The sequence below is a fragment of the Limulus polyphemus genome, unplaced genomic scaffold (assembly GCF_000517525.1).
Source record: "Limulus polyphemus unplaced genomic scaffold, Limulus_polyphemus-2.1.2 Scaffold7329, whole genome shotgun sequence".
Taxonomy (NCBI): domain Eukaryota; kingdom Metazoa; phylum Arthropoda; class Merostomata; order Xiphosura; family Limulidae; genus Limulus; species Limulus polyphemus.
In genome coordinates this window covers 18,717-35,376 of record NW_013672939.1, presented here as the reverse complement: position 1 = coordinate 35,376, position 16,660 = coordinate 18,717, and the positions used below count along the sequence as shown (strand labels likewise).

At 32.4% G+C, this 16,660-nt stretch overlaps 2 protein-coding genes across 8 annotated transcripts in view; one reads left to right on the top strand and one right to left on the bottom strand.

The window, feature by feature from the left end:
• The first annotated feature begins 2,319 nt into the window (after positions 1-2,319).
• On the top strand, positions 2,320-10,854 carry LOC106474534. 5 transcript variants are annotated; one of them, XR_002613979.1, is made up of 5 exons: positions 2,320-2,515; positions 4,920-4,981; positions 7,009-7,140; positions 9,266-9,329; positions 9,870-10,854. XR_002613979.1 is itself a non-coding variant. In XM_013935224.2 (4 exons), exons 2-4 carry the CDS (start codon positions 7,062-7,064, stop codon positions 10,075-10,077), a joined length of 351 nt encoding a protein of 116 aa, XP_013790678.1. In that variant the 5' UTR covers positions 2,321-2,515; positions 7,009-7,061; the 3' UTR covers positions 10,078-10,854. The 5 variants fall into 5 exon arrangements, 4 of the variants coding, with proteins under 4 accessions (XP_013790678.1, XP_022258567.1, XP_022258566.1 ...); XM_013935224.2 differs by lacking the exon at positions 4,920-4,981 and having other exon boundaries at positions 2,321-2,515; XM_022402858.1 differs by lacking the exons at positions 2,320-2,515; positions 4,920-4,981 and adding an exon at positions 6,071-6,166.
• Positions 10,855-12,653: 1,799 nt separating this feature from the next.
• The window catches only part of LOC106474533 (microtubule-associated protein RP/EB family member 1-like), a 14,249-nt gene continuing 10,242 nt past the window's right edge, over positions 12,654-16,660 (bottom strand). For all 3 annotated transcript variants that reach the window (XM_013935223.2, XM_022402856.1, XM_022402855.1), the window contains exons 6-8: positions 15,042-15,145; positions 14,230-14,388; positions 12,654-12,974 (exon numbers count right to left, since the gene is read on the bottom strand). In XM_013935223.2, the coding sequence (XP_013790677.1) occupies positions 12,900-12,974; positions 14,230-14,388; positions 15,042-15,145 (338 nt within the window). In that variant the 3' untranslated portion in view covers positions 12,654-12,899. The remainder of the gene's footprint in view (positions 12,975-14,229; positions 14,389-15,041; positions 15,146-16,660) is intronic.

The following is a 16,660-nucleotide window of genomic DNA, read 5'->3' as shown; positions in this document are numbered from 1 at the left end:
ACGTACCGACTACTAACCTACGGGGTGGTCGAACGTAATATACTTACTTACTTGTAGGTACGTCGTCAACAATAATACCGTCCGTACTGTGTACTCTTGTTCTACTACTATATATATATATATATATATATATATATCTGTGTCAGTGTAAACTAATTGTACCTGATGATGACAAAACCTTGTACATTTGCTGTTATGTTAAACTTATATTAAAGTTTTTCTTCATAACACATTCAAGCCGTCTCCAAGCATTATTAAACAGTAAAGGTAGTCGTCCAGAAAAAACAGGTCTCCACAATAACAGTATCTATAGTCAGGCACCTTTTTACTTACTCTGTGGTATTTCCCTCAGAGTAGCCTGCAGGAACTAGAAAAATGGGACAGATACTATTACAAAGCAGTACCATATTTCCTCTGCTTTTGACTGAGTCTTAAATAAATAAAAAAAAGAGACTGGGCACAAGATGTAAACAATCACAGTCTTTTTCATACAAAGAAAAAGTCAAGTTAAAGCTAAGTTAAACACTTGAACAAGTGCTTATATTGTCAAACTGAGAGAGATATCTTTATTAACGCCCTCTTAATACTGTGATTCTAACTCTTTCATGCTAAAGTTAAAGCTGTAATAATCACAATCTGTGGAACCTCCATCTTAAACAAAGTCTCAATAATCTGTATTGCCGTATACCTCTATAAGCTTGAATCTCAATGCTAAACTCCAAATGTGAATATATATATATAAGGAGTCCAAGAAAAAAAGTATGATCTTAAATAAAGAAAACATATTAATATAATATAAGTTATATCTTCCCAGTTGCATACACCATCTACGTGAATGAGGGCCACTTTCATGTCAACCATTCTATGGTTTGCTGCTAGAACATACTACTGCTTCTATTCATAGCATATTTAACATTGCAGTGGCATCTTCTAAAGGAAACACACAAGCAACGGTCTTGGCGATCAAGGCAACCTTGTAAATAACCGAGATGAGCAGAACTAAGTACTTTCTTATACTAAAAATAAAGACATGCAAAACATTGAAAATTTAGTAATTATTTAGCAGCTAAGGGGGTAGATAACACGATATGCCCGCATATCACAGTACTTTATTTTTAGACTTTAATTACTGTGGATTTTTTAAAACTAATTGATGGTCAAGGAAATGGGGTTACCAAAGTGATCAGACAAAAAAAAAATACGGGTCCATCTCGTTAAGTATGGGCACAATTTGTAGTTCGGTTCCATCTAATTAAGTATGAGCACAGGTTGGTTACCCTGTGGTATAAAGCTGGATTTTGGATCCGGCAAGGTGTGTTCAAATCCATAAAATACCACAACGTGAGTATATTATAAGACATCCCCTTAGCATGAAGGGTGATTGGTAGAGTGCTAACTTTCTACTGGTCAGTGGTGGATCATTATGGATAGTGGGATATATCCTAAGCAGGTTTACCATAAATACAAAATCCATCCGGATCATTAAGCATTTTTACATCTAATAACTGTCTGTATTTTATTTAAAAAAAAGACTAGGCTAGATTGTTAAGTATTTTCAAATTTGGTGACCAGTGCACAATATTTCCACCGACAAATAAAATAATTAATTTTTATACCATAGTACAGGTGCCTTTTTCTTCTTGAATAAAAACATAATTTAACTTTTTGTTTTAACTAAAGTTATGTGACCCTGGAAGCACCATATCTTCTGTTATTTATTTCAGAATGGGTTGTTATTTTAAATGGTATAACTTGTGTTTACTTATTTTAGTGTCTCCCGGTGAAATAGCGGTAAGTTTATGGATTTACAACCCTATAATATGTAGTTCGATTCCCCTCGGTAAACACAGCAGATAGCCCAATGTGGCTTTGCCCTAACACAAACAAACAAACTTATTTATGTATGTTATTATTGATATTGCACATTATTTGTATGTACATAACTGTACGATGTATCTTTCGGGTCACTTGTCATTTCAAGTTCCGACAAGTTTACAACACAGGAAAAATGTTTTTACAGCAAAAGCGGTAAATGGTTTAATAATGACTTGTAAATTTCCTATTTTTTTTAAATACTTTACCACTTACTACTGATCTACCTTTGCCTTTACCGGATTTGACGATTTTTACTTTACCTGTTAACATACTTCTATACCGAAACAGAAAGGTGTGGATCAAATAAAATACTTTATTCTTGAGTAACTTCGTTAAACGTTTTATGTAAACATTTTGACACTGTTTGATGGTTTTTGTCAGTCCTGATAAATTGACTAAACTACGTAGCACCGCTAGTTTCGGTTAAGCCTCGACGTGCGGAAACCGAGTACAAAGTCTCAGGCGATAAAAATTAGTGTAGTTGTTTTGGTAACTGCTCCCTCTTTAGTTATTTAACAAGTGACATAAAGATGTTTTTAAGTCTTGTTTCAGTATCGTCGTGTTGTCCATCCTGATGAACGAAACAACTGTGATATTGTCAGACCTTAACTTTAAACTGAGCCACAAACCCGCATGATAAGTATGTAATCTTGTTCAATTTTTTAATTATATATACACGAAGAAGAAAAATGTGGAAACTCTATGTACTTTTTTCAGTATTGTATAGTATTTTTTTACCTCTTTCAGCTACAATTATGTTTTATAACGTTTTTAAAATAATTATATTATTTATCTTTCGCTAGCTTATACTAAGTTATAGTTTTTCTTTGCACCATTTCAGTTTTAAATATCACTAACTAGTATTTAGAACGTCAATGTATAATGTTAGGCTTAAGTATATCTAACGTATGAAAATTGCAAACAATAATATCATCTCGACGCCTAACGGCTTTTAATTACAATTTAGAGAAGCGTTAAAATGGTCAGTAAATTATTTTCCAGCTATTATTATTCTTTCTTTTTCGTTACAATTCCAAAAGGGAAATACTTTGAAAAAAGATTCACTCCATCCGTTAAAAAAATGTAATTACAAAATAGAAATATTCGCTTAATGGGGAAACAATTTTCAGGGTTACTGCGATTGCTCTTTCTCTGTTATTTTACGATAAAATAGCACAGGAATGCGAAGTGCTTTTTTATCTCTAAATCAATTAACTTTCTAGTGTGTTTAACATGTGGACTGACTTTTCCATGGACCTTTCTTCCGTTTCTGTTAATTTGAGGTTTAATGCACTTTTGTATACAGCGAAACTTGCCAGGACGGGTGTATTCTTGAGTTCTCTATATATTTCTTGCTTTTGATAGTTAGTTCCTTCCAGAAGTTTAATCCGTGTTAAATTGTATATTTTGTTCTCTAAATAGTTGCAAAATGAAGTTTTTCGTTATTATTTTTACATGTTAATAGTTTTTTTTATATATTCTCAATACTATGTATACCTTAACGTACAGCACTAGTTTATTTTATGCCGTAGTAGGACCTAACGCTTAAAAGAAAGAAAACATTATTAAAATGGACTAAACTCATTTCTTTAAGTTAAACATGATTTCATCTTCGTATTATACTTCAATTTAAATATGATTTATTCTCCGTACAATACTTAACTTTTTACCAGAGCTTCTGATGAAAAGTTATATTCACCGAAACTGATCCAACATTGAGAAGTGGATCGAAGCCTAAAGGCTATTGCATACCGGATCCAATCCGTCATCCGAAAAGTAGTGCATCAAATCCATTGCGTGTTAGATATGCTAAAAACCATATTTTAATATTCAAAATGGCTGAAGTTGTATCTTCAGTTAGCACCACCAGTGATGAAGATTTATTAGTTATCTTTTGGAATAGAAGCCAAAAGTTCAAAACAAGGCGATACTGGGTACTCCCGATACTGAAGAGACGTAATCAGCTGGGGGTGGGGGGTATCACAGGCTGACACAAGAGCTCAAGCTGAATGGTGAAGGAATCCGTGTTTATTTCAGGATGTCAGCAATTTAGTTTGAGTAAGTATTAAACATAGTCGGGCTCCACCTGCACAAGCTGGAGACCATCTTCAGAGAATCTACATGTCCTGAGCAACTTCTGCCTACATGTTTAATGTATTTAATATTATATTTACAGCCTATGTAATTTTATTCGCCAAGATTTTTTAAAGTCAAATTCTGTAAAAGGACAGTAATATTAGTAGTCAAATTTTATTTTAATCGCTACAATAATTCTCATGTCTTCCCAAGTTATTACCATTGGTGAGTGTAATTTTTAACACACGTCAATTCGAATTTGTTTCAATTCCAAAATTTAACACATCAGCAACGGACGAGAATTACTGAAATTACCTCTTCCAAGATGCAATAAGGAATGTACGCGCTTATTAAAATATTTGTCGCATGACAAAACACACTGTAAAACTGGATGCAGGATCGAATCCAGTTTGGAATGGCCTTAAAAACGAATTAAATAATATATTATTTTCCAACCATAAATTGGAGAAGAAAATACAAAAAAAAAAGCATTTCTTTCATAAATGGGTATTTAAATTGGCTCGTGTCTATATTAACATTCATAATAATAATTCATAATACATTTTAAACCTGTGCAATACGTAGCTGATCATTATTTACCTAATATAATAACATTTATATAATAATGTTACTAATTGTATCAAAATTTGAAAAAATAGAAATGAACAAACATACTTAGTAATATACACAATTTGTGCATCAGTATAATTAATATGTACGTTATTTTACTTTTTTATGTGTAAAGTGTAAATCAATATGCACCACTACATATTATTAAGTATTTTTTCTTCATCGAATATTTTACTTATTATCAAATTCGTTTCTTTTTTTATATTTTATAACTGACTATCAGAGTTAATCGACTTAATGTTCGTAATGAAAACCACGATAGACTGCAGAATTATTTTTAATCTTTCTAATTTGCTTATTATTATTAAAGATACTTTTTATTTCTCATACCTCGCTAGCTCTCAGCATTCGTCATTGTAATCCTATTATTTTCTAATGGAGGCCTAATCAACAAGTGAGAGTAGGTATATCACTGTTAAATGTTACGGATAAGATTTTGGTGATAGCAGTAACACTTAATTTATAGATTATTATTTTTTTCTTATAAGAGTACTGTATTTTCTTTTGACTTTTGACAAATAAAAATTCATAATTCCAAGATGAAAGCGAAAAATAAGTATTTTTATCCTCAAGTCTCGACGCTATAACAAAAAGCCATTACCAATAGTAATACTAGACAAACCGATTAGGCTAAAAATTTCGAAAGTATTGAGGTTACTAGCCTGTCTTCAACGTAAAGTCGCCCAGTAGCACAGCGGCATGTCTGCGGACTTACAATGCTAGAATCCGGGTTTCGATACCCGTGGTGGGCAGAGCACAGATAGCCCAGTGTGTAGCTTTGTGCTTGATTACAAACAAACAATCAACGTAAAGACATTAGTACTAGAGTAGTACTTATAACAGTTATATTACTATCTATGGTTTTCACGTACAGGTAAACTTAGACCTAAATTTTAGGCTTAATCGTCTCATATTTTTAAAGTAATAAACGTAACTTCTTGACTACTTTAATTTCACTTTTGACCAATCAGAGGGACACTAGCATGGAACGAAGGAATTCCACTAGACGTAAATCTATCGCATTGCGAAAAATTAAGCGTTAAACTCATTGATCGCGGTCAGGTGCATGACTATTTTTACATTTTTTGTGTTGTTTATTGCCAATTATTGCAAGTATACGCATGAAAGAAAGGGTAATAACGTTACTATTTTTTCATTTTCACTATTTTTATGAACAACGACTCAAAACTGTACTACTATACTTGTATCACGTACACTTTTCCGTTATATTGTAGCTGTATTTCGTTTTCTGTTACTGTCGTTTAAAATTAATAAGTTTGGTAATCTGTGACGTTCATAGACCCTTGATAAAGGCGTAAGCTGAAATGTCGGGTACAAATAATTAAACATTTTTTCTGAAGTTGTTTGTCGTCTTCATTAAATAAGGGTAATTAAATTTGGAGCACGATTTTCATTGGTGATGAGTAGCAAAATACAAAATTACTGTACTTGAGAGAACCTCCGAAGTACTTCTTGTGATGTTAATATCAATGCGCTAATGATGCGCCCATCCATGACGTTCCGGATTGAGCCAGTTAATTTACATATGTTATGTCTAGTATGCGGCATCCACGTAGATGTAGAAGTAAGTAGCACAATCCTGTTCCGTCAACTAAATATAATTGTTCGTATTTAGTTATACTTTTCAATATATAAAAAACAAAAAAAACAATACGCCCTAAGGATGTCCATCACAATTACCACCGAGTCTCCCAAATTTTGAAGCAAGGGGACCTGGGTTTTTTAAACTGTATAGCCAAGTAGCTACACTGTATAATTATTATTTCACGAGGAAAGAAAATACATAGAAATTCGCAATGTTCATTGCACATGTATAAAACATGTGAAAGGAATGGAGGAAAGAAATAGTGTGTACTTCTTTTATATAAACAATACTAATATCCTATATCAATTCACTTTCTGTGTTTGTGAACTTATTTGTCCACGAACTCCTTCCACGATTTTGGAGCTAGCCGTATCAAACTTGGCAAGCGGACTCGCGGTGTCCTTATTTATCTGGGGTACCGGGGGAGCCAAAACACGCCCGGAAGGTCATCCAAACATGATAGATGGCGTGGGAGTATATTTATAGGTTTGCTGGACTCTAATATGGTACTGGATTTTGTACCTCCCCCCCTCGAGATCCCGGGGCGTTATATTTGAAATTGTGTTAATACCTTCCTCCACCTCAAAAGCTATTGTCACTAAACTTGGAATACGTGATCTGATACAACGTTTGGATATTCTAATGTTTTTTGGTACGGAATCCCTCCTTTGGGGTAACTGTACAAATAATTGAGGAGCTCGTTCGGTACACTGGAGCATCTGTGTATCATTGGGTGGGAGGGGGGGGTATGTTAATATAAGATAAAGAAAGAAAAATATTCTTTTGTAAAGTCACAGTAAGATTTTTTCCTTTATTTCTAGGGGGATGTTTGTTTAAGAAGTTTATCATTTATCAAAAGAAAGTGGAATAATTGATGAAACAATTCATGGACAATAAGGGAACAATATCACTATCAAAGTCGACGCCAGCATTCAACATTGAAGATAGTACAGGTAACATTTACTAAATAATGACCGAACTTCTACAGTTGACATTTGTGATAGGTATTTGACATTTTAATGAGGCAATACACGTTTTAAAATGTATATACGTTGGGTATATCTACGTCACAAATGCTTCAGATGTTGTCTTTTGTCTATTATGATTAGATATCGGCATGTAGGGAAAGTTTCATCTCATAAATTTAAATTCAAAACAGCGTATACACAGCAGGATTCGAGTTTTGTTTGACAAGATCTTTGTCCATTTATAAGACGAACGATATTAGGTTTTTGTTCTCGGGCCTTCATCACTTAGACCTCAGCATATATAGTCCGAAATCTAGTCCACTTAAAAAACGTAGAAAACTCCAAACATAACCCTATACTAGACCTAAAACTAGTGAAAGTTCGCCCACCTTAAAAACCTCAACGATAATCTTTTGCTAAGCATACTTGTTTATCCATCTAAAAATCGTAGAACTTCAACAATAACACTATACTAAGCCTAATCTAGAAAACGGCAAATTTCCTCGATAACCTTATACTAAGCCTAATGATTTGTCCACTTTAATAATGTAGAAAACTACCTATAATTAGGGCTGATACGATACGTATTTAGATATTGATGCCGCGATATGATACGTATCTAGATACAGAAGTTTTACTATAGGTTTGTTACAAAGTTTGACAGTCTCGACAATGAAACTTAATTTGAAACAGGTGTATAACGCTAAGAGCTTTAAGTTATTTAATGTAAGCAAATGTAGTTTCCTGCTAAAATTTGAAGTAACTGTAGGAAGAAAAAAGGATAATTTTGATTTATTTTGTATTTTTTTATGGTGAATTACGAGGCTGGTCAAACTGACGACTTCGCTAAATTAGGGTAGTGAATATAGCAGATAAAATATGAAGATTTATCAAAAAAAAAGTTGGAAATTTATTACGGAGGCTTTAGAGATTACACAAAATAAATTTATTAATTTCTAGATGGAGAAAAGTATTTTTAATCTTAACATGAAAGACTTATAATGTTTACTAAAAGCTTGTCAAATTTCGTGAAGATACATAAATAGTATCGGACGATGTATCAATACAATTGTATCGCCACACCCTTACCTTTAACCCTATGCTAAGCCTATCAAGGTTTAACAAAATATATGGTATATATGCTTTTTACAAGCCAGCAAATATAGTGTGGTTGGAATATTGTTATTATACACTCCTCTAATTCTTGAAAATCACTAAGAGACTAGATAAAGAATGTAGTGTATCAAAAATTTATTACTAATAGGCCTAATACTAATGTCTCATGACAAATTTGCTATCGAGGTTTCTCTCTTATCATTAATGATAAACAGAAGAGGAGACTGTCATGTTATATTTTGTGAACAAGTTTACTTGAAGGTCATTTATATTACATATTTTCTGAGAACACAAAGTAAACACTCCACAAATCTCTCTCTCTCTCTCTTTATATATATATACGACACTTCCAAATCCTATGAAATTAAATATAGTACGATAGTAAGTAAATGTTAATGTACGAACTTTTAATTGTTATGGAACAGAAGACTACTCTCCATCTTGGTTTTAAGAGAGATGGTCCAATAAGTCCCAAAATATTATGTTATACTGTAGTAGCTGATTTGTGATTTACACAAAATTCTTTCATTAAATTGAGGGTGGATTAATTGGCTGGTCTTTTCTTTACTAATTACAAAAACAACTTTTACGAATGAAGTCGTGGTGCGTGTGTGAATGAACATTTTTGAATTTTGTCAAACGAAGCTATTTCTGGCGACAGTAAAATATAGTCAAGTGTAACATAAAACTTAAGGTTTCTGGTTTTCAGTTTCGATAGATTTAGATTATTCACTAGTAAAGTGAAGTACAGTTGAAACATCACAAAAATAGTCCTCGATAATAAGTTTTCTTATTTTAGACGTACCTTTCATCTCTGTTAGAACTTTCTAGCATTATAAAATCATGAGAATCAACTAGTGACGGTATGTTAATCACTGCTGACCAATCAACGTTATTTCTTTCATAATTGACTATCTCCTGTAAAATACTATTTTTTTCTTGTAAACTTTGAATAATTTAACTGATGTACGTTGAACTTTGTTTTCTTTATTAGGAATTAATAGTCGTAGACCGTCTTCGTGGGCAGGGAACAGTGAACTAGATGCAGCCCCATCAAGGTCTGTTTAAAACTGTAACAGTCAGAATGTTGACTGTGTAGCTAACTTTTCTACATCTAAAACAATTTCGATAAAATTAACAGAGTGTAACATTAAAAGTTGGCTACGATTATAGAACTGTAAATATTTTGTATAGAATGTTCGAGAAAAATGATATACTTAAAAATGTTTAAACAAAAAAAAAGTTATTACAATTTTTTTTTTATTTCATATATTATGTGGCTTGTTTGTTGTTAAGCGCAAAGCTACGCAGTGGGCTATCTGTGCTGTGCCAACCACGAGTAATGAAACCCGGTTCTTAGTGGCGTAAGCCCTCAGTGGTAAGTCTACAGGCTAACACGCTAAACTTAGGATTTCATTACGTATGGCAGGCAGAGCTTAGACAGCCCATTATGTAGCTTTGCACTTAACAACAACCTAAACCATAGATCATAACTATATGTACCTCAAATCCTTTTTTTTTCACAAATACTGGTTGTAGTAAGTAGTGAATTTTTTACTAATTATTAACTAGTATTTTTTTTTTTTACAATTTAAAAGGAGACCATCAGGAAAACGTTTAAAAGTAAATTCTGCCATGTGTACCTGTGGGAAAAGAAGACATGATGAAGAGAAATATGACACTAGTGACACCTGTACAGGTGATGAGGAACTCGGAAAGAACAGTAGATCACCTGAACTCTTTCAGAAAACATCATTTTATTTTAGCTGTTTAAGAAGAAAAAAAACGTCAGATGATAAAAAATAAAGGAATTAAGTGGGTAATGTTGTTTTGACGTCTGTATTTATTTCATGTTTGTCGTGATTTCTGAAATATAAAAGTAGTTACGAAGAAACTGTTTAAATGGCATTGAAATTCATTTAGTTTGCAAAATTGTGATTATTGTATAGTTTTTTTAGTAAACCACTGAAACAACATTCATTAAGATACAAATTGTGTGAATAGCTTTAATTTGAATCTAGCTGTAGTAACCAAAAGTCCAATAAAGTTACAGAAAGTAATATAATGGGAAAATTACCTTTTAAATGTCAATTATATGAAAACTAGAAACATTGTAAAAAATACTAACTTCTTGTACTTTGTTAAAGACAATTGTTTAGGTTCTGCTACGAAGTCACTATTCATCTGTGACGTTTAGCAAACCAGTTAATTTACAAAACATTATTCTTCAAAAAACAAGTTATTTGTTGGGAATTTTAGGGTTATCTACTCGTAACCATCCCTAGTTTGAACTGACGACCAGAACTCACTGGCAACTCTCTTGGGATACACTTGCATGTTTGAATAGTGGGAATTAACCCTCTTAAATGTGGAGCATGTTTTTATGGCAATGGGACACGAACCATGAACTCTCTGATTTACAACTAAACATTAGGTCGTGCCTGGACCAAAACAGACTGATTGCCCCATTAATGAAATACCCTGGATTTTTCAAACGTATCAATAAATTCCCAATTTTAAATTACTAGAACACACTGGAATAATAATAGTTAGAAATGTATCCCAACATTTACTCAGTGACAAGTCCAATGAAAAAGGGTCATTTTTCTTTGTAAACTTGTGTACACGTTTAACAAGGTTATGCCAATATACTAGTTGTTTTAAGTGTTTTGTAGTTTTAATTTTTTTTTTTTTTTATCTTTGTATGTGCATTCAGGTACTGTGGACACTCAAGAATAATACAATATTTACTCAGTAAAAACTGTTTGTTTTTTGTAAGTTTCTATATGTAACTGAAATAAATTTGTACCCATACTTTTAATTTTTTTCTTTTTCTTGGTATATTCATTCAGATAACAAGAACTCTCTGGAAAAACTACAGTTTTTACTTATCTATATTTCACTAAAAACACGAGTTTGAATCATTGGTTCTACCATCCAATGAGATTCATTTTCTTGTTTAGTTTATAACCACACTTTCCATGTTTATTTTTAAGCTAACGTATTATTCATTAGTTTAAGGCATCGGTAATGTCGGTTTAAATCCTTGAACGTTCCAAGCCGGATGCACAAAAAAAAGACACACACACAAAGATAGTTGTATTTATAAGATTTCTTTTAATATTAGCATTAGAAAGCTTTGATCCAAATTTGATATCAAAATATGCAAAAAAAAACTGTATTTTCTAAAATTATAATCACAAGTTTTTTTCAGCTTCTAAAAAAATCTAAACAAATTGGTGTTATAAATATGAAACAATGTGTAGATCTTTCTCCCATATAAATAGAATTCACAAAGTAAGATCAGTAAGTGGATGTCTGGTCAATTTCATATTCATTTTCATGAATCTTCAAGTAAACAACATTTTTATTGATATAAATAAGTACACTGTGCAGTAATTCACTTTGTAAAAGAAAACGTCTTTACTCACACTGGAGAGAGAGAGAGAAAAATCTTCCTGTTTTTACATTTAACACAAAGCAATTTAAACAAATAATCCACTTTCATTTCAATCATATCAAATCACAAGAAAGTAGAACAGTAATAAAGCTAGGTCAGTTAAGGTATTTTAAGATTAGTATGCCAGAAATGGCACCACATACATTTTTGTTAAGGTGGGAGAGCGAGTCTATCGGCATTTCTCAGAATGTGGTGAGAAATCATTAAGATATTTCCTCACACCTCAATATCTTGTGCTGCCTAAACTGTGGGATAATATTAAACACGTATCTCGTAAAATCAAAAATCCTTTATAAGGTTCTTATATCACTTCAAAGACATAGCAGTCCTGCTGTCTCGCCAACTGTTTATGTAATACGCGTGCAGTAACATAAGATCTAGAGGTACACGTTTTCACCACCATGGTTTTGTTACCACGTTCTCGTGTGATCAGACACTAAAGCATTACTTGAAGAATCATGAAAATTTTTATAACAGTGTACTGCACGGAAAAAAGTTATAAATAGCATTTAACCGTTTCTCCAACGTAGATGGCATTATGATTTTTACATTATTAAAAAAACTCTACAATGAACTTTCTAATTGTCACTGTTTTGGGATTCAACACCCAGTGAGTCCATTGAAATACAAGGATTCCTTCATGTTATATTAAAATAACAAGAAGCGGTTAAACTTGTATCTATTGGTACTAACACTCGGAAGGATTACCGTCTTGTGTATTCGAGAGTCAGAAGTCTAAACGTTAAAAAATAACACACGTTTTAAAACAAAATCACTGTAAGAAAAGGCACTATGCTGTAACAGTGAGTAGTACATAAATATAAAAGTATTAATCTTACACAGGGACATTTTTAAAGAATCGTTGACTTTTAAGTACATGGTCCTCATTTTTCTTCCTTCAAAAAACAAACTTGAATTAACATATTTTAACATTTTGTTCCTTTTTATTTAAAAAAAAAGTTGTGAAGATATGCAACAAAATGTATTCTACCTAAAGCATACAATTTTATGTCATGACTACATGAATGTCATGTTCAAAACAATACATTTCCAGCCCGCAATCAAGCACTGTTAAAAAGTTAAGACTCGCTTCAATTACCAAGAAGACAAAAAAAAAAAAATCAGAATAGTTTCTCTTACACCAAATTTGTAGCATACACTAATAAGCCTAGTATTCTTCTTCGTCATTTTGAGGAATTACTGCTCCATCTTCCAGTCCTTCCTCAGGAACAGCAAACCCTTCCTGAAAAGGAAAAATATATAGGTTTGATGTAACCAGAAAATTATAAACTGTGATATCTTGCTAACAAGAGACAGACTGATAGTCATAAATCTGTACAGAGAATACTGGAAACAGAAGCCGACTTCTAAACTAATCTACATGTCTTAAGTTTGTAAGCATTTAAAAACACTGATAAACCACAGCTGCAGTTAAACAAACCAAATATTCAAGCTTTCAAACAAAAGTGTCAGAAGTAGTCCACCAGAACTAAATAGAATCCACCTAACCTAACGTTACGACCACTTAAGCACACGCACAATAACAAAAAATTAAGAAAATCAATTTTGGGATTTTTTTTGAAAATTGAAGTTTCAAAGAAAAGTCTAAGTTGAGCCAAACATCAAGAAATCAACTTACGTTTCTAAATGCTTAAATTTACGTTACAAAGAAAATCTTGTAAGAGTTAGGATGTGGAGTGGTATAAATTAGTGAAGCAATGGACAATAGTAAAATGGAACCCGGTTTTTTTTTAGTTCGTTATATTGTTACGTGACCCAACTTTATCCTGTCACATACATAACTAGATGCACTGACCTCCAGTAAGCAGTGTTAATGATGTTTTTGTTTCATTTTTGAAACCTAAAGGTGATAGGTTAATCTACAAATTTGGTATACTATGTACAAAGTAGTTTTCAGTAACAACATTTATAGAATACTATAATTTCAAACTAGTAATCCTAAGCATAAAATGATCCTATCGTTAGATGTTCACACATAAATGACAAGAGAATAGATCCTGTTGTTAGATGTTTACACATAAACGACGAGAATAGATCCTATTGTTAGATGTTCACACATAAATGACAAGAGAATAGATCCTGTTCTTGCACAAAAACGTTATTTGATGGCATAATGATGGTCCTGACAGATGAGGTATAATCAGTGTATCTGAAACCAATAGTTTTGTGAGTTATGATTCCTATATGTGCTGTGGATATTCTCTTGTCGTTGATGTGTGAACATCTATCAATAGGATCTATTCTCTTGTCGTTTATGTGCGAAAATCTAACAACAGGATCTATTCTCTTGTCGTTTATGTGTGAACATCTAACAATAGGATCTATTCTCGTCGTTTATGTGTGAATATCTGTCAATAGGATTTATTCTCTTGTCGTTTATGTGTGAACATCTAACAATAGGATATATTCTCTTGTCGTTTATGTGTGAACATCTAACCTTGAAAGGTTTAAAAAACCTCAACATACAGAAAACTAACCTCTGTTGCATACAATACATCCAGTATTTTATCTAATAAATTCTTCTTTTCTCCTTCTTGTTCTGATTCCTGACAAACAACTTCAATATCCCGAAGCTTCCCATAATAGAAGTCTCGTTCACGTTCGAGGCCCTCTACTGTCAACTTCAACTCTGAAACCTAGGACAGAAAATCACAACAATGGACATTTTCAAAACATGGCTTAAATATACTTTACTTGTGTATTTCAATAATTATCACTTTTCTGAAAGCATCATGCTTTAGATGATGAATTAAAACACGTGCCTTGCATGCTAAACATGGCCCAAAGATGTTTTCTGACTGACCCTAAAATGTCCCGATCCCCTTGAACATGGTCCATATTTTCGCACTGTGTAATACTATCCACACCTTTTGCATTGTACCCTATAGGGCTTACTGCTATTTTTTTTAAATTGTATTAAGAATTGTATTTAACTCACTTTCAGTAACAGAAAATATATTACAAACAACAGCCAACAAGTTTGGCCTGGCTAGGTTGATGATACATAAACAAAAAGACATCAGGTAACTCACTGAGCCCGAGAAATGTCATTTGAGAGCTTCACTGTATTACAAGCTCAGTGATGTCTCAAATTTAACGGCAACTGTGTCAGTCAACTGGTACATAAGTTGTAGTCTGACTTAAAATTTAAACACACGTACCAATTTCATCATAACCTAATAAATCACACATTGTTAGTACTTATTGACCATTACTTTTCAATGATTTTATAAGAAACAAACTTCTTTAAATTGATCTTAAACGATTAAAATATTTATTTATTTATTACCTGGTTTGACATCTCCTCCACTTTATGAGAGCCTGTTGAGGTTACCATTCTGTTTCCTCCACTACCAAGTTTTGGTGGTGTGGTCTTAACTCTCTGTGTGGGTACTGAAAAATAATCCAAACACAAAACTGAAAGAATATATCTTACTCTTTGCAGTACGTTAACTTATTCCTACCTGAAAATGCCAACTGTCCAAAAAAGACGTGTCACGGAGTTTGAACCTAATTTTTTGAACTGACAAATGATTTCCAGTTTCTTCAAGAAATACTTTTACAAACAAATCCAAAAGAACCCATAAAACACTAGAAAAATGTTACAACAATATGCAAGAGCGATGTACAAGCTAATGGCAAAAGTTTATCACTCGATCATGGTATCGATCGCAAATTCTGTGCTTTCAGCTACCCTTTACTTTTTTAATTCATTTCGATCATTGTTTGTAACTTGTGAATAATCATAATCATTCCTGGACTATCAGCTGGCAAAAAAAAATCCTGTGCTTCTTCACAATCACTGGTTAAATACTAGCTCTTCCAGGCTTTTTGCCTGCTAGCCACTAGCAGCTTCAAGCCCTAACTTAGGACAGTGTATCTTGTGTCGAAAAATTACTTAATACTTAGAACAAAGTGAACAGATTATCATGGTCAAACTTTCTGTTCTTTCATCCCCATATAACATCAAACTCGGGTTATATTGCTAGACTTTAAAAACAAAGATGGTGTCAAATTGAATGAGGTAAATATGTATTGAAATCCCTTATTATCTTAGCCAAAAAAAAAATCAAAAAATCCTGCCTCTCATAAAAATAGAAATAAAAAAAATCCAATGATTATATAACATTATAATACATAGAACTGAATTTCTATTATATGTAACCTACTTGTGGGAAGTTTAAATATAGCCAATGATAACACAGATTTATAAAAATAAATGCTTTTTTTCAACTGCTTTATAGTAACTGTAGCTAAAGATAAAAGTATGGGAAACGTCTGCATTATAGTTAATATAACTACAGAAAACAATGACTGATCACAAGAAACACCTGTCCGTACTTCTTTGTAGTAAATACAGACAAAAATACATCTTACAGTTAATGGTAACACTTTGTGATAATACATCTTACAGTTAATGGTAACACTTTGTGATAATACATCTTACAGTTAATGGTACCACTTTGTGATAATACATCTTACAGTTAATGGTAACACTTTGTAATGCTACCACTTTATAACAATACATCTTACAGTTAATGGTACCACTTTATAACAATACATCTTACAGTTAATGCTACCACTTTGTAACAATACATCTTACAGTTAATGGTAACACTTTATAACAATACATCTTACAGTTAATGCTACCACTTTATAACAATACATCTTACAGTTAATGGTAACACTTTGTAACAATACATCTTACAGTTAATGCTACCACTTTATAACAATACATCTTACAGTTAATGGTAACACTTTATAACAATACATCTTACAGTTAATGCTACCACTTTATAACAATACATCTTACAGTTAATGCTACCACTTTGTAACAATACATCTTACAGTTAATGGTAACACTTTTAACAATACATCTTACAGTTAATGCTACCACTTTATAACAAT

Excerpts from the sequence above, each read along its gene's own strand:
- LOC106474534 (XM_013935224.2), top strand. The coding sequence starts at position 7,062 with ATGAAACAATTCATGGACAATAAGGGAACAATATCACTATCAAAGTCG. Across the intron at positions 7,141-9,265 it reads CAACATTGAAGATAGTACAG|GAATTAATAGTCGTAGACCG; the intron begins GTAACATTTACT and ends TTTCTTTATTAG. Across the intron at positions 9,330-9,869 it reads CTAGATGCAGCCCCATCAAG|GAGACCATCAGGAAAACGTT; the intron begins GTCTGTTTAAAA and ends ACAATTTAAAAG.